Source organism: Diachasma alloeum, unplaced genomic scaffold (assembly GCF_001412515.2).
Source record: "Diachasma alloeum isolate Michigan unplaced genomic scaffold, Dall2.0 Dall_scaffold_00308, whole genome shotgun sequence".
In the NCBI taxonomy this organism is placed as follows: Eukaryota; Metazoa; Arthropoda; class Insecta; order Hymenoptera; family Braconidae; genus Diachasma; species Diachasma alloeum.
The window spans coordinates 1189226-1217217 of record NW_021680447.1 but is presented as its reverse complement, the minus strand read 5'-3'; the positions used below and the strand labels follow the sequence as shown (position 1 = coordinate 1217217).

General features: G+C 35.0%; 2 protein-coding genes across 2 annotated transcripts; one reads left to right on the top strand and one right to left on the bottom strand.

Moving 5' to 3' along the window:
- The first annotated feature begins 2225 nt into the window (after positions 1 to 2225).
- On the top strand, positions 2226 to 10163 carry LOC107039840 (cathepsin O). Its single transcript, XM_015259678.2, has 7 exons — positions 2226 to 2419; positions 2479 to 4584; positions 5738 to 6118; positions 6223 to 6371; positions 7693 to 7737; positions 9554 to 9822; positions 9911 to 10163. The coding sequence occupies exons 2-7, from the start codon at positions 4261 to 4263 to the stop codon at positions 9949 to 9951; spliced, it is 1209 nt and encodes a 402-aa protein (XP_015115164.1). The 5' UTR covers positions 2226 to 2419; positions 2479 to 4260; the 3' UTR covers positions 9952 to 10163.
- A 265-nt stretch (positions 10164 to 10428) lies between these two features.
- LOC107039838 (tryptophan 2,3-dioxygenase) lies at positions 10429 to 21567 on the bottom strand. Its single transcript, XM_015259677.1, has 7 exons — positions 21271 to 21567; positions 19639 to 19808; positions 17895 to 18082; positions 14359 to 14721; positions 13445 to 13694; positions 12563 to 12656; positions 10429 to 11019 (listed from the first exon to the last, which is right to left on the bottom strand). The coding sequence occupies exons 1-7, from the start codon at positions 21294 to 21296 to the stop codon at positions 10836 to 10838; spliced, it is 1275 nt and encodes a 424-aa protein (XP_015115163.1). The 5' UTR covers positions 21297 to 21567; the 3' UTR covers positions 10429 to 10835.
- Positions 21568 to 27992: the final 6425 nt, after the last annotated feature.

Here is a 27992-nt window from a genome sequence, read left to right as displayed (position 1 = left end):
GCTCAAATGAAAGAGCGGGTCGAGAAATGGCGTGCTAGGGCCTCTAAAGATGGTTTTGAACCAGGGGAGACACCTAGACCCCACTGGACAATGTTGTCACAATTGCGCTTTTCAATTGAAAACATCATCTTCATCATCTTTAGAGAGATTTGTCATCTTTAAAGACTTCTGCACGCCATTTCTCGACCCGCTCTTTCATTTGAGCCAAAAAAAACATTCATATCTTGTCTGACATCTCTGCTACAAATTCTGGTCATCAACTCTGGTTTTCAGTTGATGCAATTTCCAACAGGGTGAGGCTCAGCCGTTGACTCAAAATCAAACATTGAAATCTTTCTTTTAAAACCCATTAATTACTCTTCGATAAAATTATATAAATTCACAGCGAGTTAATTTGCATTCTCAATTTTATTAAACCATTCGATGATATTAGCTTGATGTCTCAATTCAAATGAGACTGCGCTACGCAGTGTCAATTCAAAAGAGTCTGCTTGGGATATATATGCGTGTAATTAACAGTGGATACCCGGTAGAATCGCGGACCTTGTTCGACGATCATTTGTGCTATAGTGGGACAAATGGCGCCATCCATAATTAATATCGACTGCAAATAAAACGAATGCAATTTCTACTCTACCGACACTGTTTGGCCGACTGCAAGGATGGTGGACAGATGTGGTTATGGACAGTTTTTTTATGTACAGTTGTTCCCTTAGACTTTTCACAAGTCTATGCACAGTCGGGGATATGTAGTCGTCGAAGTATGAACGGAGCCCCCCCGTGGGTGCGTTTCGGAATCAACTACCGTAGCTGCAGTAAAGCAAAATTAGATAGGGTTACAGTACTGCTACTGCTACTACGTCGATTGCGAAACGCGCCCCTAATAGGGCTTCTAGCAGAAGTTTCCCTTCCCAGGGTACCCCCACTCTACGTAATTCCCACTCATATGCTTGTCCCCCACTCAAAAAATCCATGGATATTCTTCTGGAAGAATAGAATAGCTCTATCTGGTAGCACTGGTCGTGTTCGTTAGTCGCAGTTATAAAGTCGTGTTTGATTCTTTGCCGGAGTCAGACGTGAAGTAAAAATTATGGTGAATTACACAGCGAAGGAATACACTGATATGCACCTTGTTTATGGTGCATGCCAATGTGATGCAGCAGAGTCAGCGCGAGAGTATCGCAGTAAATACCCGAATCGACAACACCCGACTGCACAAGTGTTCCAGGCAGTGGACTCTCGCATGCGAGAGAACGTAGTTGTGCCACAAGGTCACGGTGGGGGACGTTTACGTCGGCTTGACGTCGAGGAAAAAGTCTTGGCGTGTGTGGAGGAACACCCGACGACGAGCTGTCGAAAGATTGCAGCAGAAATCGGTTGCTCGAAGACAACGGTGAACCGCATCTTGCGAGAAAATTCTCCCCACCTGTTTCACTACACGAACGTCCAGAAACTTGAGCCGGGAGATGCAGAGCAGCGTCTGCACTACTGTCGAGAGTTTCTGGCCTTGTATTACCGGCATGAAAACTTTTTGGCCCAAATCATGTGGACCGATGAAAGCCTGTTCACGAGAGAGGGGATTTTCAATCAACATAATTTAAATAACTATGCTGTTGAAAACCCTCACTTGGTGAGGGATAAAAGCTTTCAGTCACGGTGGAAAGTGAACGTGTGGGGCGGAATAGTGGGTGATCGGGTGTTTTTTTCTCAACTTCCGGATTATGTGAATGCAAGTATTTAGTGCACACTAGGGCGTGTAAAATTTCAGCTCTATATATTTTTTCCTCTCATACCCGAGAAAGTGTTAGTGTATAAGAAGATATTCAAAATGCTGTATAGTTTACCGCAGTCGGTCAATATTTAGGCGTCCCTCACGGGCAATTTGTATTTCTCATTGAAAATACGCGTTAAAAAAATTAAATTAATTTTGAAATCTAAAAATAGTAATAAAATACTTTATTCCGGATAAGATATTTCAAGGGGAGTTCAAGGAATATCTAGAGGGAAGATAATGAACGGTTTAATCATTTAAAAAAATGTTCCTCATGTTGACTGATAGCGGTAAATTATACGGTATTTTGAACATTTTTTCATACGCCAACACTTTTTGGAGTACGAATGAGAAAAAAATATAGTGCTGAAATTTGACACACCTACTGCACACGTACAAACATACGACATACCCCCGCCGAAATATTCTCAGTTTCCATTTGTGCTCCTCTCAGGGTCAACAGTACCTCGCATTTATCAGCAAGACGCTTGCGGAAACGCTGGACGATGTACCTGTTGCAGGTAGACCTCGCTGGTTCCAGCAGGAAGGAGCACCACCTCACTGTTCTCGGGAAGTCACTGCTTACCTAAATGAGCAGTTTCCTGGACGTTGGTTTGGTCGCTATGGCCCGCTTCACTGGCCTGAACGGTAAGACTACTCGAGAAAAAAAATTGTACTGGAAAATAATAGATTTCTATCCTTATTAGTTCCCCTGATTTGACTCCGCTAGCCTTTTTCCTTTGGGGCTATCTAAAGGATCAAGTCTACGAGTCAGAGCCAGAGAGCGAGGTGGACTTAGTAGCGCGACTACATGCAGCCGCAGCCAACATGGATGCTGAAATGCTCCAACGTGTTAAGGTGGAGGTCCTCAGGAGGGTTCATGCCTGCGTGGCTGCTGGAGGAGGCCATTTCCAGCAACAGCCAGCATGAAAATCCATCACAATCGGCCCTTTTCAGGGCCACCAAAAATTTAACGTGGCACAGCAAAACATTTCGAAGGCAAGAGGACGTAGAGAGCCTCTCATGTGGGTCGATGGATAAGGGTGATTTCGGAGGGATGATTTGACCTCAGACTCATTTCTCAACCCCTTCCTTCATTGTGTGAAAATTTCAAGCCACCCGATACGTGCGGGGGTGCGTCTTCCCCTCTCGCAAATGTTTAATTTTCCTCAATCCGTGCGAAGTGAGAGCAAAAAATGGAAAACAAAATACTCATCCCTCTTTTGGAGACATAATTTGGACTCAGACTCGTTTCTCAACCCGTTCCCTTCATTTCGTGAAAATTTCAACCTCCCCGATACGTGCGGGGGTGCGTCGTCCCCCCTCGCAAATGTTTAATTTTCCTCAATCCGTGCGAAGTGAGAGCAAAAAATGGGAAAAAAATACTCATCCCCCTTTTGGAGGCATGATTTGGGCTCAGCCTCATTCCTCAACCTCCTAACTTCATTGTGTGGAAAATTTAACCTCCCCGATACGTGCGGGGGTGGCTTCCACCCCCTAACAAATGTTGAATTTTCCTCAATCCGTGCCAAGTGAGAGTAAAAAATTGGGAAAAAATACTCATCCCCTTTCCGAAGGGATGATTTGGGCTCGTATCCGTTCCAGTAAATGATTTTGATAATTGTAAAAAATAAATATTCTCCCCAGAATTTAGTAGTTCAATCCAGGGGAAAAAAGTCAGGTCAAAAAAAAGCTCGGGTCCAAAAGTGGAAGAGGAACTTTCCACTTCAAAAAGCACCCTCTTCGCTTTTACGCTAGCAGGAAAAAGCTCGGTTGTGGGACACCCTCCGTACCAATCTGTAAAAGATACTTGGATATCCTCAAGGTTTCTTACAAGAAGTCTTGAGGAAATCCCTATCCTCTTTCCATCATTCTTTAGAACTTATCACAAAGAAAAAAAGTTTTGATTTTCAGGGACATGTCACTGATTTTTAGTAACGTGTCACTGATTTCCAGGAATTTACACCCAATTATTAGAAATTCGCGATTGTGCACTTCAGTGAGTGCAAAATTCTGAAATTCAGTGATTTTTTCACCTATTTTCATAGCAATGTCACTGCTTTTCAGGAACCCATCACTAATTCTTAGAAATCTATCACAAAACTTCAGTAATAAAAATCACTGATGATCAGGATCATCATAGTCAATGTCCAGGACCACCAATAACTGATAATTGATTCCTAAAAATCGGTCACATGTCCCTAAAAATCAAACGATTTTTTTTTCTATGATTCTTTAGAAATTTTCAAAAATGATGAGCAATAACACAGCTGAATGTTCATTGATACTGAAAGGTCATGTTTTTAGTGAAAGTTCAAGTAGAGGAATTCTCTTCTTCCTGCTCAAAAATCTCGAATTACATTGAATTTATTTTCTATGATTTTTTAAAAATCGTTTAAAAACAAGCGCCAAGCAGATACTCGGAATGCTTAATCCATTAGAATTATCTCCCCAGTACATGAGCCTCTCGCGTAAGTGTGTTATTCAGCATGAAGATATTTAATAGTATCTGTAAGTTGATCCGAAGTACTTCAAGCCGCAGAGGCCCCAGCCAATCCCCGTCTGCGCGAAGCCGTACTCTTTCCCCTGCTCGCCTCAAGTATCATGCCAATGCCATACACTCTGTTATGGAGTGGAAGACCGTCGCAGTGACAGCGCTGGTGATAAGCCTTGGTTTTTTGGCTATTCCGATCAAAGTACCGCCGGACACAAGTACTGAGGACGTTCATTTGTTCGAAACTTACGTTTCTTATTATAATAAGTCTTATCGGCATGATCCGGAGGAGTACGGCAGGAAATTCGGGAGATTTCAAGTGAGTTTAATGAAATATTCACGGTTAAAAATTTTTCAGTCAAATCTCCGCTTCAATCCTTCGAAATTTTCATCGTCTTAAAATTTCACTCAAATTTCGAGGAATTTTGTGATTGAAAATTCAAAATCTCATGGAAAAATCAATGGAAACTGGAATTTTACTTCAACTATTCAGTGAAAATTCACAGAAATCGGTACACTTCAGATGAATATTCTCAATTTTTCAATTAATTTGGAATTTAACGTAATTGTTCACTGAATGTTTATGTTTTTTTATTGAAAATTCAAGTAATTTAACGAATTCTCGTCTTCCTGATGCTCAAAAAATCTAGAATATTACATTGAATCTGTAGTAAAATCTCAAATGTCATGGTTTTTTTCCCTGAAATGGAATTCAATGTTACGGATGCAATTTCAGTTTTGTTCTATAATAAAGTTCTGAAACCAAATGAATCAGTTTCAATTGTTTCGTACATTGTGTAGTTATCTCAGAAAAAAACTGCATATAATAAAATATTAGGAAACCTTTTGCCCAACTGTACAAATATTCGAGCAGAAATATCTTTAATATCTTCGCCTAAAGTCGTTGTCTATCGAAATAATGCAAAGAGATGTGAAAAATTCATTACCGCACTCAAATGTGGAATAGAAATTTCACAAAGAACTTATTTCCTTCCAAAAAACACTAGCCGCTCATTTCTTGATTTTCTAAAATGATCAGAACTAAAAACGCTACCACCAATCGTGAGAAAAATTCTCAACTTGTTTCGTATTCTAAATTTCAGTAGTGAAGTGGTCAATCGATCAAATTTATGTCGACTCAGCTCTCACTTGAGTTTTTGTTGAATAACTCGGAATTTAAGAAAGATAGCGAAATTTTTGTGAAATCTTTTTCGATAGCCTTCACTTTTCTTCACAAAAAAGATTTTTAGGAAAATGTCGCTAACTCCTTTAGAATTTGAGATATTCATCGAGAACTGGCGCTAGAATGGAATTTACTAAAGCCGTTTGACCACTTCCCTACTGATTTCTTAAGACAAAACTGCGCATCGAATATTTCCCACTCTATTTTCATTCCCAGCTCAAGAAATAAGCAAGCCCCATTCGTTGATATTCTATCTCCCGCCCTCAAGAATAAAAAAAAATAATTCCAGCGATCACTTCGTCAAATCGAACGGATGAATCGGCTGCGGTCGACGCAAGAAAGTGCTTACTACGGATTGACAGAATATTCCGATCTCTCGGAGGAGGAATTTCTGAGTCTCACGTTGCGCCCGGATTTATCAGTCCGAGGTGAGCGCCACAGAAATGACTGTCCTCATCGCCGGAAACATGGCGCACACGAGGAACACCTGAATCGTATTAAAAGACTGATCAAGATCCCTCAGAAGCTCGACTGGAGGGCAAGAGGCGTTGTCACTCCGGTGAGGGCCCAGGGATCCTGCGGGGCCTGTTGGGCCTACACTGTAGTCGCATGCATCGAATCTATGGTTGCCATTAAAAATGACACATTGCGCTCCTTCAGTGTGCAAGAGGTGACATTATCTTTATCGTCTGTTATGCAACTGATTAGATGCTGCATCAGCGGATTGCAGTGAATGATTTCCTCTCATTGCAATCGCATTTCGAAATTTCTCAGATGATCGACTGCGCCGGGAACGGGAACTTTGGGTGCAATGGGGGAGATATTTGTAGCCTGCTTTCCTGGCTGGAGGATAATGGGGTTCCAATTCTGGCGGAGAGTTCTTACCCGGTGACTGGCACAGCCGGTACTTGCTTGTTGGATAGGTAAAGGGGGCAAAGGGGATAGGTAACTGTTGAGCAAGTGGTGATACAGTTTTTGATGAATATCTGAAGTTTGATTGATTGATTCATTGATTGATTGAAATTTATTCACTGTACATTATGTTGTATAAAATAAAGAAATGACAAAGTCATACAGCAGAAAAATAAGAGCAAATCACTAGAAACTAGCAGAGGTCGTACACTGTAGGAAAATTACTCTTGACATTTCAAGTGAAAAAGCTTGAAATTTTTAACAACGACAGAGTTACATGGAATTCCTATATATTCAAGTAATTCTCCACGGACGAAAAAATTTAATAGAAAAGCCTATCGAATTCGTTAGAAAATTCTATTGAATTTCTATTGAACTGTTCTATTAGTTTTTGGCCGATTCTATTAAAATGTTCAATAGAAAATATTCAGTATAAAAAGTCAATAGAGTTCAATTTTTCTGTATAACTTATTCTATTGAGTTATGTTCTATAGAATTTCCTCGGCTCAAATTTTCAAAGTTTTCTCGTTTGATTTTCTTGATGAGAAGAAAAGAAAAATGGGATGAAAAAAACTTAGAAAATTTGAGTAGAGCAAATTCTATAGAAAATATATGAAAAGAATAAGTTATATAGAAAAATCGAATTCTGTTGACTTTTTCTATTGAATGTTTTTTTATTGAACATGTCAATAGAATCAGCCAGAAACTAATGGAAAGTTTTAATAGAAATTCAATAGAATTTTCTAACGAATTCGATCGGCTTTTCTATTAACTTTTTTCCAGGTCCATACGGTACTGAAAACATTGAACATTTTGAAAATTCAGGCGACAACTTTTCTGAATTCTCAATCTATTGAAAATTGAATTATATGTAATGTTCAATTTTCAGAATGAGTTTGGAAATTCAGTGGTTAGTTTGGGAAATCAATGAGCTTGGAAATTCTTCCAATGGCCGAAAAATTATGTAAAGTAGGAAAAATCAAAATCAAGCGATTAGTCTTCTATTTCTCAACAGAGTTTGCGCAAATTTATGAAATTCTAAGTTCTCCTCTTCAACTGTTCAACAAAAGATTATTTAATTCTTGATAATTTTCATCGTGTAATTTTTTTGCTTCCAACAAAACTTGCTTGACATGTTTTATTCTGAAATTGAGATTTTTATAAAAATAAAAATAATAATAACAATTGAGCCCTTACAAAAATATCGCGATCACCGTCACATCCCGAGATATTTCCAAAAAAAAAAATTCGTATTACCTCTTCACTACTGAAATCATAAAACAATGTGCACTGCTACTTATGATTACTTCCAATTATCTCTCTTATTTATAGATCGAAAACGTCAACGGTGAGAGTTGCGGGCTTCGCGTGTAACAGGTAATCTTAGATTAATATTTTATCAAGCTAGATTATTTATGACCCGATACCACATGTTATGCAAGTGTTTTCAATCGACTCTTCTACTTAAGATGCCTAGGAACGCACATGAACTATTCAATATCGAATTTTAATGGAACGTCTGATTCGGCTCGCGCACAACTTCTTTTCGGGGGGAAAAAAAATTTCTTAATTGTTTCAAGTTTAGATTACCAGAAATATTACATGATTTTCTTTCGATTGACCGTCCAGTATAATTGGAAATAACAAATGTGCAGATGAAAGCTTCTGGTGTCGAAGCTTGCAAAAATAATAAAAGAAAAGAATCTAGAGAAAATGAAATATGCCCTAAAAATGAATATTTCATGCACGATATGAAATTTATTGACCATTTGACACTTTTGTAACGATTAAATTTTAGTAGAAGGGAGCTTATTCAAGCAAGAGTGTACGCATAGGAAGCTTATAATTAAATATTTTTTCCAATTTTTCGTGACATGCCATCATGATTTGTTGTTAACTTTTCAATGTGTTTGTTGATTAATTCATTGTAAATTCAATTTTTTTCCAGTCTGGATTTTTTTCCCCCTAAACTTACACCTGTTTTGATTAAAAAAGTTGTTTCGCACTTCTTCAATAAAATTTATACTTATCAAGTTATAACTTTAAAAAAAACTTACCTGGCCCGTCCTGAAATTTTAATTTCGCATAACTTCGAAAAATGTTTAGTTTTTAGTACCTATCTAAGGGATGCATGGAATAAATCGACAACATATTCAATTTTTCTTGAAGATTTAAAAAAAAGTCTTCCGATTTGAGTGAAATAGCATGAAACGGCCGTCATTTGATTGCAACCCTCGCTTTCGACTGGGGCTGAAAACTCATATTCGTCAGAAAAGTTTTTCTCTGCCTACACTGTTGGAAAAAAAATGAAATTTCATGGGCAGATTAGTTGGCTACTAATTTTCAGGAAAATGACACTGAATGCGATTTAGGGGACAAAAAACCATGAAATTTCAGGTCTCACTGAAAATTCAGTAAAATTCCAGAATTTTAAGCAGCATAAAGACGAGAATTCCTTAATTTATTTGAATTTCCATTCCAATATGAATATTCATTGCCAAATTACACTGAATTTTCAGTGAAATCTGAATTTTCATGATTTTTTCCCCTAAATCGCATTCAGTGTCACAGTCCTGAAAATTCAAGAATATATTTACTGGAATTTTCTGGTTTCCTATTCATGTTCATGGAAAAATGATACGGATATTTACAATTCTGTTTGATTTTTCCACGAAATTCAGAATTTTCAATGACAAGATTTTCTGAAATTTCAGTGGAACTTGAACACGATAAGAATTTCCAGAATTTGGCACGGAAAATTCAGACGAAAATTTGTAACAGTGTAATAACGAAATATACTATTAACCCATCACAGACGGGGTCCTTTTGTTTCCAAGCGTGGAGTACGCTCGATACAAGTAAAATGTAATGACTTCTAATCAACGGAAAATTATGAAACCGATATGTAATTGAAGAGACAGTATTCCTTTTTTCGTTGTTATTCATTTGTTTGAGTTAAATTCCATAGTTTTGAAAATAATCAATTTTAAAGCGAGTCATTCATATTTTCATAGGTCGATGCATGGCATACCCCCGTACGTGAGGGGGTAGATAAATGCTTGGCAAGGTCGATCAATCCTTTATCCTTTAATTTTCACGACGATCAATAACACAACACATTCACTATAAAAATCAAAAGCAATTTAACATTGAAAAAATCCCGCAATCGCCCGCAATTTCCATTTGCTTTCAGTTACGTTGATTCCGAAGAAGAACTCATATCAACACTTGTCAATCATGGACCAGTTGCTGCGGCGGTCAATGCCCTCACGTGGCAGAACTACCTGGGCGGTATCATACAATTCCACTGCGATGGTGCATTCTCAATGTTGAATCACGCTGTCCAAATAGTGGGATACGACACCAGTGGACCAATACCTTTCTACATAGTTAGAAATTCTTGGGGACCCTTGTTCGGTGATGAAGGGTACCTGTACATCGCAATTGGAAAGAACATATGCGGTCGGTAATTTCATTCGATTTTGGATATAAGACTGGTGTACAAAGAAGATAATGCGTCTAATTGAAGGGTCTCATGTGCTCCTTGCAGGCATTGCGAATCAGGTTGCAGCAGTGGATGTCATTCTTTAGTTTATTGTATATTACAAGAGGGAGGATGTACCATCAGTGTATTCTATTCTTACGTGTGTAAAACGACTGGAGTTATGGGGAAAAATATTTGTTGAATTCCAACAATCATTCGTCGACATTTAAGAATGAGTTGTGCACCCGGAAAAATTATTTATTTGATTCAAATAAATAAGTTTATTTTACTAGTACTAAATCAATTTTTTTTTCAAATTAAATAGATGTTTTTTTACTATTAATAAATCTTTATTTGATACAAATAAATTTTTCCTTTGAACTAAATAAATTGTTTATTTGATTTTGAAATATAATTCATTTCAAATAAATAAATTGGTTGTTTAATATGAGTAAATTCTTATTCTTGGAACAAGTAAACAAGTTCATTCATTTGTAATAACAATATTCTTGAAATAAGTAAAAAATATCAAATATAAATTTTTATTTGAATCAAAAAAATATTTTTCTGGGGGTACGTAAGAAAAAAATTAGTTGCAAAATCTAGCCCGTTCGTTAGAAAATTCTATTGGTCTTTCACCGATTCTATAGAAAAATTCCATAGTTGTATTTTATAGAAAGAATTAAGTTAAATAAAATTGATGTTGGGGAATAAAAAAATCTTCAATAGAATGAATTGTATAAACAGATCAGATGCTGTTGATTTTTGTTCTATATAATATTTTCTATTGAAAAAAACTAATAGGATTTCCATTGGGACTCCCGCAGGAACTTCTAACGAATTTGCAAGCTTTTCTATATATTTTCTTAGAAGTGCGTTGGAAACAATGGCTGTTGGAATTCGGTAAATATTTTCCCCAAGTAACATTCTAAGATTTTTATTGTATTAATAAAACGGAAAGTTTTCGGATTATGCAGTTGTGTTATTGGTCTCAGAATGAACCTTCCACAGAGCTCTCGGAGACCGTTTGATCCGATGACTCATCCTCGATGGCGAGGCAACCCCACGCGATCGACAGTTTCAATTTCATCTCCTTTGTCAGTGGCGGAATCAAATTTCTTGGGATGAGAAAGGTGGAGAGATTGAAGAGGTCCAAGAAGACTTTGTATCTATCACTGAAAGAACACATGGGCGAATTGATGAATGTAATGATTAACCTTTAAGTGGTAACAGAAGGCTACCGCGCGCGTATGAAAAAATTTATAGAAATTTTCTATACGGATTCCGTATAGAAATTCTGTAGGATTTCCGTATATCATATTCGGATATTTCTATACGAATATTTTCTATACATAAATTTTTACATAAACTTTTGTTTTCATACGAAAGATGTCTAGACGCTCCAGAGAAAAACGTAGACAAATGTCGCAACTCCATACGAAATGTTTCTGTTCTATACATGTGGTAGTGGGTCGTATAGGATCAAACCCATAGAAATCCTCTTCCTCTTTTAAAAAAATTATGTAACGTTTTTTGTCAGCAATCTATTCCGCCATGCCTATGCTTAGGAATATTTCCATCTTAAACTTAAATACCTTTTTATTTAATTTCTTTCAAATTATCTATTATAATAAAAAAATATATATAGAAAAATATTTTATATGTATTTTTTCATTTTTTATCAATATTTTTTTAAAATAATTATATTATTATTTTTATTTTTTATTTATTCATCTCTTTGGTGTTACAAATGTTTTTCTTTGTTTTACACCTATGTGGTCCTCCTCCTCTCATTAATACTTGTTAACATCAGTTATATAAAATTACATAAAATTAATTATATTATTATATTATATATATATGAAATATAGGCATATTATATATATAATATAAAATTTTTCAAGTCCTCCACATCCATTAAAATTCCAATTATGTCCAAAAGTGAATCGTTTTAAAAATTGTTGACAAAAAACATTTCATTCTTTTTTTAAAAGAGGAAACGATCCTCAAAGAAAAGTATGGACCATAAATAAATATTAATCATCTATGATAATAACTTGGCTTAACTTGTGGCCATGAATTAAATGTGCGCGCGTGGAGCGCGCGCCCTTTTCCTAGTCGTATGGAAATAATTTGTATAAAAAATATCCGTATAGAAATATCCGAATATCATATACGAAAATCCTATAGAAATTCTATACGCAATCCGTATAGAAAATTTCTATATGTTTTTTTCATACGTACGTTTCCTCGAATCAATAAATTTCAAACAAATTTCCTGTTCAAAGTTATTAATATTTTTGGAATCCAAGGGACACTGATCTCTAGAAGACGATGATGAAGATGAATGTACTCCGATGTTTTTTTTAACACCGAAAACTTTCGGCAGAAAATTTTTTGAAGAATTAAAAAAATTAGCGGCATTCTGTCTGTCATTCGGCGCACAACGAGGGAATCCCTGCTGTTGTTCAATTTTTTCTTTTCCCACAAAAGTTTCGTGAGTGAAAAATTCATAAAAAATTTCATCCCTGAATACCCCCAGGTTTAACCTGATGATCGAGTGCTTAGTTTATCTAAGTGTTTCTCTTTTACGTATCCCTTTCCTGTCTATTGAAGTTTCAAAATTACCCATAAAGGAGGAATGAACTTTTTTACCAATTTTTTTATTCGTGAAATCGTAAAATACACTCTTGAGGGTTAGTGGTTGTGACACTTTACCTGAGGGTTGATTTCAAGTAGTGATAGCCAGAAGAACCACCCGTACCGAATTGTTGGGAGCCAATCATCCTCTGCACCATAATCACGTGATTATCTGTGCAATATAATTCAATGAATTGATTAGGTATCATTGCATGACAACATGATAGTTTTCGTAGACAATTATCATATTCGCTGGACAATTCTATTGGATTTCCCTTGAACTTTCTATTAGCTTTTGGCCGATTCTATTGAAATGTTCGATAGATTATAAAATATTCTGTCGAAAAAGTCAATAGAATTCAATTTTTCTATACTACTGATTGTATTCAGATATTTTCTATAGAATTTCCACGGCTCAATTTTTCTAATTTTTTGACGTGGATACGTCTATGGTTTCAATAGGGGGGGTCATTTTGGGAAATGGTCCTTATGTGCAGCGCCATCTATCGGAACTCTAGAAAATTCTAGACATTTCGAGGTAATTTAAGAAGTTTTTTGAAATTTCTAAAAAATTCAAAGAGTTTCTAGAAATTTCGAGGAAATTCAGGGAGTTTCTAGAAAATTGGAGAGAATTCAAGGAGTTTCTAGAAAATTCGAGAGAATTCAAGGGGTTTCCAGAAAATTCGAGGGAATGCAAGGAGTTTCTAGGAAATTGGAGACATTTCGAGGTGATTTAAGAAGTTTCTTGAAACTTCGAAAAAATTCAGTTTCTAGAAAATTTGAGAAAATTCAAAGAGTTTCTAGAAAATTCGAGGAAATGCAAGGAGTTTTTAGGAAATTCGAGAAAGTAGGAAAGACCATGGGCCTATCCACGTATAATTACAGTTATATCAAAGATACAGCCGCCTGCAATTTTTTCGTTTGATTTTCATGACGAAAAGAACAGAAAAATGATCTCACATCTCCATTTTGTAATCAGAGAATCTATGTCCATCAAAGCCGTGAGTATTTGATGGGGCTGACTAAATCTCGGTTCATCACGGTAAAGCGTAATCATGATAGCGCCCTTGAGTGCAGCGTGACAAAACCGTCGTTCGCCCCTGGCTACAAGGGCATTGTGAAGAGGTTCATTGAAAACAGTTTCGAAAATCGCTCTCTTGGCCGCCACATTTGCACACATGTGCTTGCGCACTGGGTCTTTCGGTTGTCCCTGTGAATTGAAATGATCGTTGATCAATCGTGAATGCAACAGGCGGTCGGACACATCGGTATACGATCTAATATCACAAAAATGATTCCTCGTTTCAAGAAAATAGCGCATGTATTCAATCAATTGAGTTGTTAATTGGATTGTAATTTAAAATATTCTTCCCAATGCCATCTTGATCGAGTTCGATCATGAGATTGCATCATCTGCTGTTGAAAAAAATTATTTTGAAACCAATATCAGTAGCGAATCAGTAAAACGGTTCGAGTCGATTTAATTCTTAGCTGAGTTTTCGAGGAGTATCTCTGAATCTAAGGGAGATAACGATATTTTTGTAATAACTTTTTTTGTAGAGAAAATTGAGGGCTATAAAAAAGGTCATGACAATATTTTTGCTATCTCCCTTAGATTTCGAGATATTCATTGAAAACTGGCCAATAGTCGTAATCAACTTAAACGGTTTAACCGTTTCGCTACAAATTACAAATTTCTTAGTAAAAATATATTGATTATGTTGTGACGAAAGCAATTGTGCACTTATCAGTAATTTTCTCATCTCCTGCCACACCAAATTCTCACTTTATAGTGTTCTCAAGAGATCTCTTCCACTCAAGAAATTAATTTTTGTGATATTATGTCGCTTTCTCTCTCAGATTAGGATTCTAACTTGAGCAATTTGGTCCTGATCAGCCAGCATTCGCGCCACAGCAGTTTTGTACTTTCCCCAGAAATTGAAGTCACAAGTGTCTTCCAAACCGGGTGTTCTTCCCAACCACCTTTGCACCAGTGAACTCAAGCTCGGCTCACTTTCCGATTTTTTAATGGCATCAACGTCTTCAGGATGCTTACCAAAAACTCTTGTGTAACACTGATTATACCGTACACGATGCTCACTCTTGACCCCAAGTTTATTCTCCAGCAATCGAAATTGGAGGGACTGGAAGCCAGACGCAGGGCATAGATAGTCACGGAAAGCCATGAAATCAAGAGGTGTCATAGTTTCCAATATAGTTACTTGGTCAACAAGAAGCTGGAAAACATCGAGAAATAGTTATTACAGTGGCATTGAATTGGAACTTTTTGAGCCATATTTTGAGCAGCAGCTGGTGGAAAAAACAATTCAAAAACATGTCCGAAAAAAATCAATCAACAGTATTTTAGGGAAAAAATCGATGGATTTTGATTATTGTTAAGAAAATTTGGCTGAATTTTCCGGAAAAAGACCTTGAATTTGATTTAAGGAGAAAAAGTCGATGGAATTTCAAGTTTCTCTGAGAATTCAAATAAAGTCCCAATTTTTTAGCTGCAGAAAGACGAAAATTCCACAATTTATATGAATTTTCAAGTGAGATGAATATTTTCAAGTGAAGAAAATTCATTTTCAATTTAATTACGGCTACCCGCAATGATATTAACATCGCGATTTAACGCGAAGTGCGAACTTCGCGATTTCTCGCGAAGATTGCCGGCATTTGGAAACGCCCCATACGATAGTGGTTTCCACCGTCCCTCTCCTTGAGACATGTTTATACTTCAATTTCAACTTAATTACGACTCACCACCAAATTTCCTTGAATTTTCATTTTTCTCTTTTGAGTGTTCACGGAAAAAAAAATATATCTGACTTGAGTGCAAAATATACTCGATTCAAGTATATTTTATACTCAATTGGAGGATGGGTTTCGAAGATGATTTGAATTCGAAAATGATTCTTTGTATCAGATCGGCTCTTAAGTGTAATTTATGGATCAGGCACTAAGTATCAGAATATAAGGGTCAAAAAGTGGAGGTTAAAAAATGAGGGTCAGAAAACCTATCGAATTCGTTAGAAAATTCTGTTGAATTTCTATTGAACTTTCTATTAGTTTTTGGCTGATTCTATTGACATGTTCAGTAGAAAACATTCGATAGAAAAATTCAACAGAATTCGATTTTTCTATATAACTTATTCTTTTCATATATTTTCTATAGAATTTGCTCAACTCAAATTTTCTAAGTTTTTTTCATTCTATTTTTCTTTTCTTCTTATCAAGAAAATCAAACGAAAAAAATTAGAAAATTTGAGCCGAGGAAATTCTATAGAAAATATCTCAACAGAATAAGTTATATAGAAAAATAGAATTCTATTGACTTTTTCTACTGAATATTTTCTATTGAACATTTCAATAGAATCGGCCAAAAACTGATAGAACAGTTCAATAGAAATTCAATAGAATTTTCTAACGAATTCGATAGGTTTTTCTATTAAATTTTTTCGTCCGTGTTACACTTGAGAGCGCTTGGTACAACCCGGGCTGATACGGAACAGTCATCCTCGATTTGAAACACCCATCCCCCATTCGAGTATAAAATCAGTAGCGAAGTGGTAAAAGGAGATAAGTCAATTTTGACTATTGATCAGTTTTCAATCAATATCTCGGAATCCAAGGGAGATAGCGAAATTTGTGTCACAACCTTTTTTGTGGAGCCGATTGAGTGCTACAACAAATGTCATTACAAAAATTTTGCTATCTCCTTTGGATTCCGCGATATTGATTGAAAACTGGTCAGCAATCAAAATTAACTTATCTCCTTTTACCACTTCGCTACTGAAATATCCTTGAATCAATTTTTTTTTCGTGTTGACATAAAAAAAACTAAAGAAGAAAATCTGATTAATTTTCCAATTTTTCCACACGCTGCTTATCAAAAGATGAGCCTCAAAAATAACGGGCTCCATCAGCAAAAATTCCCGCGGAATTCCCGCGTTATCGATGTCGAAATAACTCTACACTGGAAAATTAAACCAATGAGCGAATTGCAACCTAGTACGCCTCATTTTTGTGGCAAAACGAATATCGCGAACAGGACAGCACCAAGAATTGCCTAACTGTGGTTGGCGTAAGTGTCACTTATTTCCATCCTTCTTTATTCATTGTATCGTGTTTCAACTGGTTTGTATTAACTTACACGGCGTCTAGTTATCTTCCCACAAATCCCTCATTGCTCGTTCGGGTGAGAAATATCAATGACTCTAGTGGTAAACAATGAGAGAAAAAAGAATTTGAAAAATTATATTGAGACTTTCATTCGTGACTTTTCCTCATGCACTCTGTGGATATTTGTGAATGGGTGAAAAAATTAGGGAAGGATTCTACGTGCGGGGGAGGGTTCTTATTCGATTAGTGCCCTTCTGGTAACGAAACACCTGTCTCAATCTCACACTCTTCACCCTAATTGGCTTGTCGTCAGGGGTTCGTTCAACTCTCAAATCATGCGAGTTTATTGAAGTTCAATATTCATGGCAAACACAGCAAAAACCAATGTCTGAATTTCACACACCTTTTGTAGACGTTTTTCAGACATTAAAAAACGTCTGAATAAAATGAAAATGTGCATTAATTCCATATGAAGAGTTGCCCAAACATCTTAATTCATGTTTGAAATTCAGACAAATTTTCATTTTATTCAGACGTTTATTAATGTCTGAAAAATGTCTACAATAAGTGTGTGAAATTCAGACATTCGTTTTTGCTGTGAAGAGAAAAACATACACGAAACTATGGAAATGGATTTCAGTTATTCTTACATCCAATTGTGTCCTTTGTATAAAGAAAAAAAATCGAAATTTAGTGACGAAATTCTTAAGATTGCGGATTTTTTCTCTGATTCTCAGCATTAGGATTACCGAAAGTTGATGGCAAAATCACTTGATTTTAAGAGTTCTCACTCGTTATACTTCGAGATACTGTGGCTCCCTAGATTTTTTCTCTGTGTGAAGACTGATGCGACCAGCAATAGAAAGAGATCAACAACTCTCTATTAATCTGAAACATTGCCCCCTTTGCGAACATAATGACATGAAAGTTTGCGCCTGGTGTAATCGGGACCACGAAAAAGTTTTACCGTAAATTGATAAAAAACCCATTTTTTAATTTTTTGTCCCTCAAGAATTTTAATCGAAACCTCATATGAATCAGAGAGTTCCCTACCCACAGAAAAACAACTCCACTGTAAGTAGCAAATGGGATAATTTTCGTAAAAATGACAATCTTGTGTAAAATTCGTGCTTGAAATATTACTCTTCATTAGAATTTACCCTCGATCTTTCAGGAGTAATTATCAACAGATTTTTCTCTCCCTGTGCAATCGTTCATGTCACCATCTTCTCCAGCGAGAACAGTGTCTCACTCATTTCCTCTGTATTAATTTCCTGTTAATTACTTTCAATATAAGGACGATGCGGTTCAGTCGTTTGAGGATCTCCAACGTTCTAGACTCGTCCAGCCTCTGGTAATTCAAAGCTTCCGATATCCCATCATTACCATCTGACGTGAGATCCTTCTCTGGACTGAATAGTCCTCTCACCGAGTCCAGTTCGTAGATAATTTGTTTGAACCATAGTTCGTAAGCTATCAATAATAAACGATAAGTAATAATAATAATCACAGCAGTAATGAATAATATTGTTAATTAGCTAATATAACAACTCCAATTTTTCAGGGATACTGACAGGTAAATATTACATTGTTATATGCTAATCTTGAAGTATTTCGACATAATTTGGGGCGGAAACTGGTTGGTATAAATGAATTTAATCTCTTTGAGCTATCGCACTTTTAATCCAACCAAAACTTCATGTTCTATGTTCTATGTTTTTAATAGATGACGGCCCGTCCAACTTCCAGGTTTTACGGGCCGTTATCCCTTTTAATCCGGACGTTTTGTGTATTAGGAGGTAGATAGTATGAAAAAAACTGGCCATTATCCCTCGTAAAGATTATAAAATTAGAGAGTCACGTTTTGAACTGTCACTACAGGTGCTCATGTAGATGTACGGAACCTCTCATTCTACGTTTTTTCTTCTAAAAGTAGTTTCTTTAGATTTCGTTTATGGGGTGATCATATGATATAGACTCAACGTGTGATGAAGCACTTATTCTTAAATTGTCAAGCCTCACCAGCACTTAGCGTGACCCACACTGAGAGATAAACAACATAGTTCTCAAACAAGTCTTACTTGTGCCAAGAAAATAGTAATTAGAAAATAATAATTTTTGAAAATTATCAAAAAAGGATTTTTTGTGCCAAAGTGCACAGAGTGCGCCAAAATGAAAAATTTTTGTCGCAAAAATAGATTTAGTGGTTCAAAAAAAATTGCATTCTCTGTACACGCAAGAAATGTCATTTCTAGCACCACTCCTTCGTTATTCGATACTCCCATACGTATTTTGCAGCCAAAAAATCTTTGTTTTGGACGAAACAAGGGATAGTAGTTTTACGTTTCGACTGTCTAATAATCACAGACAAGAAATGAACCCTTAAATGAAACAATAATAATGATATGATAGCAATCTTGTAACTTAGGGATAAATTTTTTGTTGATTTCAATTCCCATTGTACACGGAGAGAAATTTTTGATAAAAATTATTCTACCGTTCTATAAAAGTGTGTCATGAGTCACCGTTTGCTCATTTGTATTCCGAAATTTAGTGAAAATTAATATATGATGATCAAATGTTATTCTACGTTAAAGAAATTTTATCCTGATAAAAATAAAAATTACCGTGCCGGTAGAGTAAAAATTACTGTACTGGTAGGGTAAAATTTACAAACCGTTCTAGAATTTTCGTTGTTATCTACTGAAGAAATTTTGGACTGAAAAGTTAAAATTTAATATGCCTCAGGATAAAATTTATCTAACGTAGAATAAAATTTGTTCATCATATATCAATTTTTACTAAATTTGGGGATAGAAATGAGGCAATGATAAGTCACGATACACTTTTACAGAACGGTAGTATAATTTTTATAAAACATTTCTCTCCGTGTAGTTGAATAACGAAATAATTCAGTTTCCTCGAAAAATTCTTTGGAGTATTTATGTGTACCAATTGCCATTGGAATATGTAAATGTATTGAGTAGTAGTTTTATTCTCCTGAAAAAAGGGAAAATATCCGTTTGTACCTTGATGTGTGACGATGAAGAGATGTTCATCATGAACCTCTTTATCGTAAACAGCGCTGAGCAATGTTTGTGCCGAAAGGATCTTGTCCAGACGCAGGTATTCAGCGTAGAGGAGACCCTTGCCTGGGCCATCAGTTAACTGATCTCCATCTTGGTTGCTGTCGTCGTATCTACGTACGCATGAATTATGACATTAAGAGGAAATATCGCCGAAATATGGGGAGTTGTGTTATCGTCCTCGTGCGGGATCATGACCTCGTGCCTCGTAGATATTATACAAGGTCAATATTGCATCTATCTCGTGAAAATTCTGGGTCAATAGTTTATCGACTACTTTGTCTTTCGTCATTATTATGCTCGATATTTATATCTAATGGATGACGGGCCATTATTTTTCATTCGGTTCGGGGGGAGGGTTGAGTAATAAGTTGAATTACTTTGTGGAAGTTTTGCATTTTAGTTTGACGTGACGAATAAAAATTTACAAAAAGTGTACAGAAAGTAATTAAGCAGCAGGGATGGCCGTTAATCTGCCGATGCTTCAATGTTAAAGGAATTTCCGACTTACATTGATCAACATTTAAATATTTTAATCGAAATTTAAAAATATTACAATAATTGATGATCTAATTTATTGATCTGATTTAACGGTAATTATAATTTATAGATATTGAGTCAATCTTCAAGTTCTTCAATATTAAAGGAATTTCCGACTTACGTGGATCAAGACTTAAATAAATTAATCAAAATTTAAAAATACTAAAATAATTGATAATCTAAATTTCCAATTGATGGTGAATTAAATATCTAATAATGTGGATCTGCAAATTTTCCATTAGTGAATGATCCTAAATTTCTTTTAAGGAATTTCCGATTATCCAAATAATCGCCAATCTTCGTAACTAAATTACTAATTAATAAATAATGCGGAATTTGAATATTTAAATTGATGATTACTTCAATAATTAAAATTTGAGTGATATTAATTGATCGACTACTTGATAATTTAACGGTAATTATAATTTATGGATATGGTTTCTACTCGGAATTCTACTTGGAAAAAAAAGTTGACGGAAAATTGGTCAATATTGCGTATAATTTTTCTGTAACGGAGAATGACTTTTTTCCGAACGAATCGTAAAATATCCTTCACAAACAGATATTCTTCCACTGAATTACATTTCGCTCCACGGTTACTTTTCTTATTGTAAAATTTGCCATAATGAACGAACTTTTCTCTCCGTTTAATTAAAACTTGTTTGATTTATTAAAAATTTAGTTGGAAAAATTTCACTCGAACTATTTTATAATAAAGAATAAATAGTTTCATTTCTTTCAAGAAAATTCTAGTTCAAAAGGAGAAATTTCAATGGAATTGGTGAAAAACAGATAGAATTTGCAATAGATAATCCTCTAGAATTAGTGAATGAATATCAAAGATGATTAAATTTAAAAACGGATTGAATAACATTTCAGCCATTTCAATTAAAAAAAATAGAATTGAAATTGATCATACGATATTACGTGTCTCGCCGGGAAAATAATCGGAGGGAATATATTTTTGAACTCACGTGTCCACTCACAACTGGCGAAAAAAAAATATTCAGCTGTTTCTTTCATTAAAAAACTTACAGTTCATTTCCATTTGGACAGGCCATATTATATTTCACTCCGCAAAACCGTTCACTCTTTCAGCAATCCGGAAGTGTTTGAGGAGGGGATCAATTTTCACATTTAAATTCACAAACATCAGCCACTGAAAATGCCTCGTAGTTTTCAATTGTATGGAATTTATAATAATATTCCCTTCACTCAGTCACTCTCGAAACAAATGGGCTCGGTTTTGTTTATGAATTGAAAATATCAGTGTATTCTGTGAGGCGCTTTAAACTCGACTAAGACCAGAATTCTGAGGCGCATGAGCAGCTGGTGGGGTTGATTTCAAAAGAGAAACTATTATGCGGAGTACTCCAATGGGTGAGTGTGGTGAAGGGTTTATCGAGAGGTTTCGAAATTTGCGGAATGTCACAACTCACCAGCGGGAGTTCTGTCGTGAATTGGTAAGCTAGGATGAGTGCATTTTCTGTCGATTTTTTTGGTCTAATCACTTCCACAAATTGTTGGGAATTGATTGAACCAAAAACGCATTTTCGAAAAAAAAGCACTTATCACAATTTATCAATTCACAACAGAGGTGATACCATTCTGAGTGATGAATTTTGTTTTGATGGATTTTTTCACTGAGTTGGATGATGATATTAAACTGATGGAAGTTCCTCATCTATAAGATGAATATTTGTTATTCTTAAGGATATCCAAGTAGTTTGGCTATTTTTTCTCCAGTGAAATGCTCTTCTGTTTTTGTCATCGTTACATCAGAGCTTTCATTTGAGTCGCATTTGACGCTAAATCTCCGGACATTTTACAATGATTTTATTATTTAAACTTTACAGGTCTGAATTTGAATCTTAATATTCACTGTTGGAAAAAATGACTACCAATTTTCAGGACAATGAGACTGAATGAAATTTAGGGGAAAAAATAATGAAATTTCTGGTTTCACTGAAAATTCAGCAAAATTCCAGACTTTTAAGCGGCATAAAGACGACAATTCGTTAATTTATTGGAATTTCCAATCTAATATGAATATTCAGTGTCAAATGACATTGAATTTTCAGTGAAATCTGAAAATACATGATTTTTTCTCCCTAAATCGCATTCAGTGTCACTGTCCTGAAAATTCAAGAATATATTTACCAGAATTTTCCGGTTTTCTATTCATTTTCAGGAAAAAGTGGAACAGAAATTTACAGTTCTTTTTCATTTTTCCACGAAATTTTGAATTTTCCATGGCAACATTTCCTGAAATTTCAGTGAAACTTGAGCACGATAAAAATTTCCGGAATTTGGTACGGAAAATTCAGACGAAAATTGTTAACAGTGTTGAACCGTAATATTAGAAAACATTCAAAACATCTGAAAAAAATTGAATCTTTCTTTTGTAGGAAGATTGATGAGATAATTTAACAATTGCAATTTTCTACATATAATTTATAAACAACGAATGTTTAAAAAATAATAATTCTGTGCAAATGTAATATGAATGACGTTGAATATTCCCGATTTCAAATTTTTCTCACGCAATTTAATTGAATGCATTTTAATTTAAGTGATTCCTAGATATCCTTAAGAAAATAATTTTTTTGATGCAAGTTCATATCAATAAGAACTGTTTAATATAGTTGTCAATAACAAATCGTAGAATTACTGATAACGCATGCCTTCATATGCAAATGGAAGGTTTCGACGTATAAAAAAATTCAATTTCAATCACAATTGTCCTTGAATTTTTTCATAAATTATAGTTTTTGCGATCATATATCAGCGTATCCACCGAGTGCTTCACGAATGTTTCGCGACAATTGAACAGATGGCGGCATCAGGATAACTGAGGAAGAACTGTCTTTCGCTCTTATCTCATGCCATGACATATCAACTTTCATGCACGTAGGAAAATACAAGAATTATAAAATGTCAAACTTGGAAGATATGATTCCCTCTTTACGACGGTATTACATGATCACGTGGAATCATAAAATTACCGACAATCACAATAACGCAACGACAATTATCAAACCCGGATAGTCCCACAGTAATCGTTCATTTGCATTGAATAAACTTCTTTTGGATCAAATACATCGGTTCTTCGAAATAGTTTTTAATGAAGCGTTTATTGAAACGGGGCTTGATAAATATTTAGGTTTTTATTTACATGAAAGAAGGTTTTCTTAATACAAACAAATGTTTTTAGGTTCAAATGAAGAGTTTATTAATTAGAAACGAAATTATTGTTCAGACGGCAGAACAAGAATTTATTTAAAAAATATTTTTCGTTATTGTTAGTTATTATTGTTATTATTAATGCATTATTTATTAATGATAAATTGATGGTTCTCTTATTCTAAAACAGAATTTGTCTCAAGCCAGAGATCGGAAAAAATCACTATTTTAGAAATATTAAAAGAAGTTCATCATAAATTAATTAAATTTCACAAAATTTTATTGGACCTTGGAAATAATTTTCCATTCTCAATTATTATTCACCAATTATAATTTTCTGAATTTGATACTTCGATTAATCACTTAATCGTCAATCTGACGAAGTCAATGACTGATTTATAAAAGATTTAAAAAATTGAAGATTTTGATTGATTATTAATTTAATAAAAATGAAAAAATTGTACAATACAGTTAACTGATTTGGTATGTAATGAAATCATTTTAATTTTGCATTACGTTTAGTGATGCCGTCGAGACTAGACGAGAATTATTTTGGAAAGATCATCACAGTCTAAAAAAACATCGAAAGTTTACACTGACAGAATGATCATTTATTCCAAACAAGATTCGTTAACTATTAACGAATGGTAGAGTTGAATATGACCAAATGAATGAAGGAGAATGTGATGCTGAATTTCAATCGAATGAAAAAAGAAAAGTGTGATCGGCCCAATCTAATCAATTGAATTATACAACGAATAGAAAATTATTATTCTCATCAGTACTTCAAATAATAAAAAAAAGCTGATTAAAAAAAATATTTAACAAAAAAAAATTTTTTTGCTTGAATTGCGTCAAGAAGTCATTTTTCGACTGTTTCATTTCGCCTCACTCTCCCCTACTTTTCGCAGAGTAAAATATGCCGAGATTAAAATAAATAAATAATGAATAAAATAGAATGATAAATGAATGATTGTTGTCCAACTTGTCTCTTCGTGCAGTATCATTGAATCATACACCAGGAAATGAGAAATGTCACTCGATTGAATGCTCATTATCTCAAGGGTAAGAGATTCCTCCTCGCTGTTTTCGCAATTTATCCACTTCCTCGCTTGTTTCGAATGGAAAAAGAAATGGTCCCGCGTGCTCTATGCCTCAGGTGACCATCCCGTCCTATTATAATAATCCCGTCGTATCTTTCGTCAGTGCACCGCAAGTTTCGCCCTCCCAGTGGCCAATGCGACCTGTAGTGAATAATTCTCTTGCAACTCTGGGTTGCAACTTTTGCATCCATTTACAATTATAATCTCAGTCTCACTTCAACGTCAACATCCAAGTTTCATTAGAGTTAAGTATGACTAAGGTATTTATAATGTGTCATTAATAATTAATGAATATTGGAGACAACAATCAATTCCGGAGAACTTGTTTTGAGGATATAAATAAGATGTGGATTGATATTTTTCTACGAATACGGCACTGAAATGGATAATTTATTCTCTCCCAAATGTTCTAGAGGATATGAAAGCACTTCTTACAATTCCGGCAAAAAATTTCAAATTGAGATTTGAAAATCTTCATTTGATCCCATTGAAAGTCTCAAAATAAAGATTCTTTTGCTTTCGAATGGAAGCATTGTAATCGTTCAAATTTAAGTTTTGAATATTTTGGGTTATATCGCAATTTTTGCAATTATTGCAATTTTTAGACCGTGTCCGTACGTATGTATGTGATACACTTTTTCTTCAATTGTTCACTAATGAATGAATGGAATTGAATCTTTTTTTTTCAGACGTAGGTATTATTTATCCCTGTCGATCACCATTAATTAAAATTTAATTCATCAATTAGTTTTTTTAATTTTTTAATTTTTTCGAAAATCGGTTGTCCCACGATAACGAAAAAAATGTTCGGAATTGATTGAATGATGGCTTAAAAAATTTGTTTGGATGTACCTTTGACCGAGTTCGATAGGAATAATCGTTATTTTTATTTATTCGAAAATTTTCAAAAATTTAGTGTTTTTCGAAAATTAGAATTCTGGGGATATCTTGGAATATCATGCTTCAACTGAATTCAATCATAACGTAAAATGTTTGTTTTAATGCCATTAAGTCAAATTTAAAAGATGATTACGATAGCTATATTGGTTGATCTGATTTTTATGATGATTGTTGAAAATTTTGAATTTTTCATGAATTTCCCTGAAAGTGAGCTTTCTGATGGTTCCCCCATCACAAAATATATATAAAAAAATGCATAATATGGGCCAATTCCATATATTTTTCAAATTTATAAAGAATATATAAAAAATATAAATTATAATTTTTTAAAATAGAAGTTTTTTAATATAAGTTGTGGCCAATTTAAGAAATTTTTTAATATATTTTTCAAAATATAAATTTTATGATATAAATATGATATTTCAAATTCATTCAAGTACGTGTAAATAAAATTTTTCTATTAACATTTTATCGAAGGGCTGAGGGGAGAGATAAAACTGTAAAAAAGACGATCGGTTGTGTAGAAGAAAATGGATAATAAGAATAATGATGTTGATAACATTCAACTAAGTTGAAAATCTGACAAAATTAAATAAAAGTAAATCTCATTCAATTTAACAAAACGAAATAAACAATGAATTATGCATAAATCACTATACTATACACAATACAAGAGCAATTTCACCGCAACGAATAAGACGCCTCCCCAAAACCAGTCACCCCAAGCAAATGTGCCTGCAAAGCACATCTCTCACAATCAGTTCCCTCCGATTCCCCGAATAGAAGTGAGAGTCACCGATAAAACGAGACGAAAGCAGATATCAAATGTACACGAGCCGGACGTTTCGTTTCCCGAGGTTTGAGATATGAAAATTATCATTCACTCTCAGCAACAAAGTGGAAACTGAGCAAATAAAAACCAAAATACGAGAGAGCTAATTTTCCATCGTCCAGTTGGTGAAACAATCCTCATAAATTCGTCGAGTTTGGTGCAGCAACTTTTGCGATTGCCCAGAGAACTCACTCGACATCCGGAGCACTCAGCTCCTACGTCACTCGAAATTGCCATTAATTATCCGGGGGATAGTGCACGGTTGTTTCCCTCGGTATGTGATTTCAATCGTAAACTCAATATCGCAATATGTAACTCAACGACTAACCATTAGGGACAAGGTGATGGTTAAAGTACCCCAGACTCCCCATTTTTATTCCATTCCCTGGCAATTCATTCTTCATTCCTCGCTGTACACCTTCTTCTTTACATCAAAAATTTAAAAAAACATCTGTGCAATTTGCGTGAATTACCGTTTCGTTAACTTCCGGCAACTGAACAACACAAAAAAAAATGAAACTCAAAGCAAAAGTTTCATTAATGAGTCCACGAGTCCAATTCATCATGCGTTAAACTTTTAATGGGAGTAATTTTTTTTTTCCTTCTTTGTGAATCCGTCAGCCAGTTAAAATTTTTGCGAGGTGCACCTGATCTCTCTGTGTTCTTTCCGTCGAGATAAAGTAATCTCGGGCTCTGTGTAATTTTACGCCCTCGGTGCATTATTTTTTCCGTCGAGTAAGAACAACCCCGTGAGAATTTGTGTTAAAAATACGAATGATTGGGCAGATGTGCGGTATTAATTCAATTTAATTTTAATTTTGTAGTTAAATTTCTCTGGGGTAATGATAGAGGAATATTTAAACATATTCCATGGGTTGTGATGGGGGAATTCTCGCTCCGTTTAGCCCCAGTTTTTTCTCACGCCCATGAAAAGGGTTTATTTGAATGAATGAACTTTATTTGAATAGAGTAAATCGTTCATTTGATTCGAGTAAAGTTTACTTTTTATTTTATTTTAAACGGAATTCGTCACAAGAAGATTGTCACTGGTCATTGCCCGAATACCTTTAGCCTATTATTTACATATTATATACGAAGCACTCATTGTAGAGTGTAGAAAATGAAAGAAAAAAAAAGACGAAACAAGTGGGAAATTGGTCTTGTATTGCACATAGTATAGATATGTTTGCTAATAAATTAGCAATATGTCTCCGAATGGTTTTCTTGCACATCATTTCCTGCATTTTCGGACTTTATGGATCATCTTGGATCGACATCCTATCGTAAAAAGGAGAAAAGCAATCGATCTCGAAATATCTCGAAAATCTCGAATAAGCGTAAGCGCAAGACTGAAACCGAAGCGCCACTATGTGAGGAGATGAGGAGGCGCGTGCGCAACACGCGCGGCCGATCTCGTGTGGAAAAAGTGAAAACTGAAAAAAAAATTTTCACCGGGGGCCAAAGTGTCAGATCTTGGATTTTTTCAGAGGGAAAGTCGGTCAAAGGGTCACAAGGGTCACGAAGGTCAAAGTGTCAGATCTTGGATTTTTCCAGGGGGAAAGTCGACTTTTGCCAAGATCGAATTTTTTAGCCGGGTGAACGTTGATTCCAACTCTTTGAGCGACGGGCTATTCAGAAATCTCAAAAGTATGTGGAAAAAGTGTAAACTGAAAAAATTTTTTTTTCAGATTTTCAAAGGGTCAGATTTTTCGTTTTTCCAGGGGGAAAGTCGACTTTCG

What these genes read in the sequence shown, in the direction of transcription:
- LOC107039840 (XM_015259678.2), top strand. Translation starts at nt 4,261, where the DNA reads ATGAAGATATTTAATAGTATCTGTAAGTTGATCCGAAGTACTTCAAGC. An exon ending in GGAAATTCGGGAGATTTCAA is followed by an intron (nt 4,585 to 5,737) that starts GTGAGTTTAATG and finishes AAATAATTCCAG; the next exon opens with CGATCACTTCGTCAAATCGA. An exon ending in AATTGGAAAGAACATATGCG is followed by an intron (nt 9,823 to 9,910) that starts GTCGGTAATTTC and finishes TGCTCCTTGCAG; the next exon opens with GCATTGCGAATCAGGTTGCA.
- LOC107039838 (XM_015259677.1), bottom strand. Translation starts at nt 21,296, where the DNA reads ATGGCCTGTCCAAATGGAAATGAACT. An exon ending in GCATCGTCCTTATATTGAAA is followed by an intron (nt 14,722 to 17,894) that starts GTAATTAACAGG and finishes GATGTTTTCCAG; the next exon opens with CTTCTTGTTGACCAAGTAAC. An exon ending in TCTGATTACAAAATGGAGAT is followed by an intron (nt 12,657 to 13,444) that starts GTGAGATCATTT and finishes TATATTGCACAG; the next exon opens with ATAATCACGTGATTATGGTG.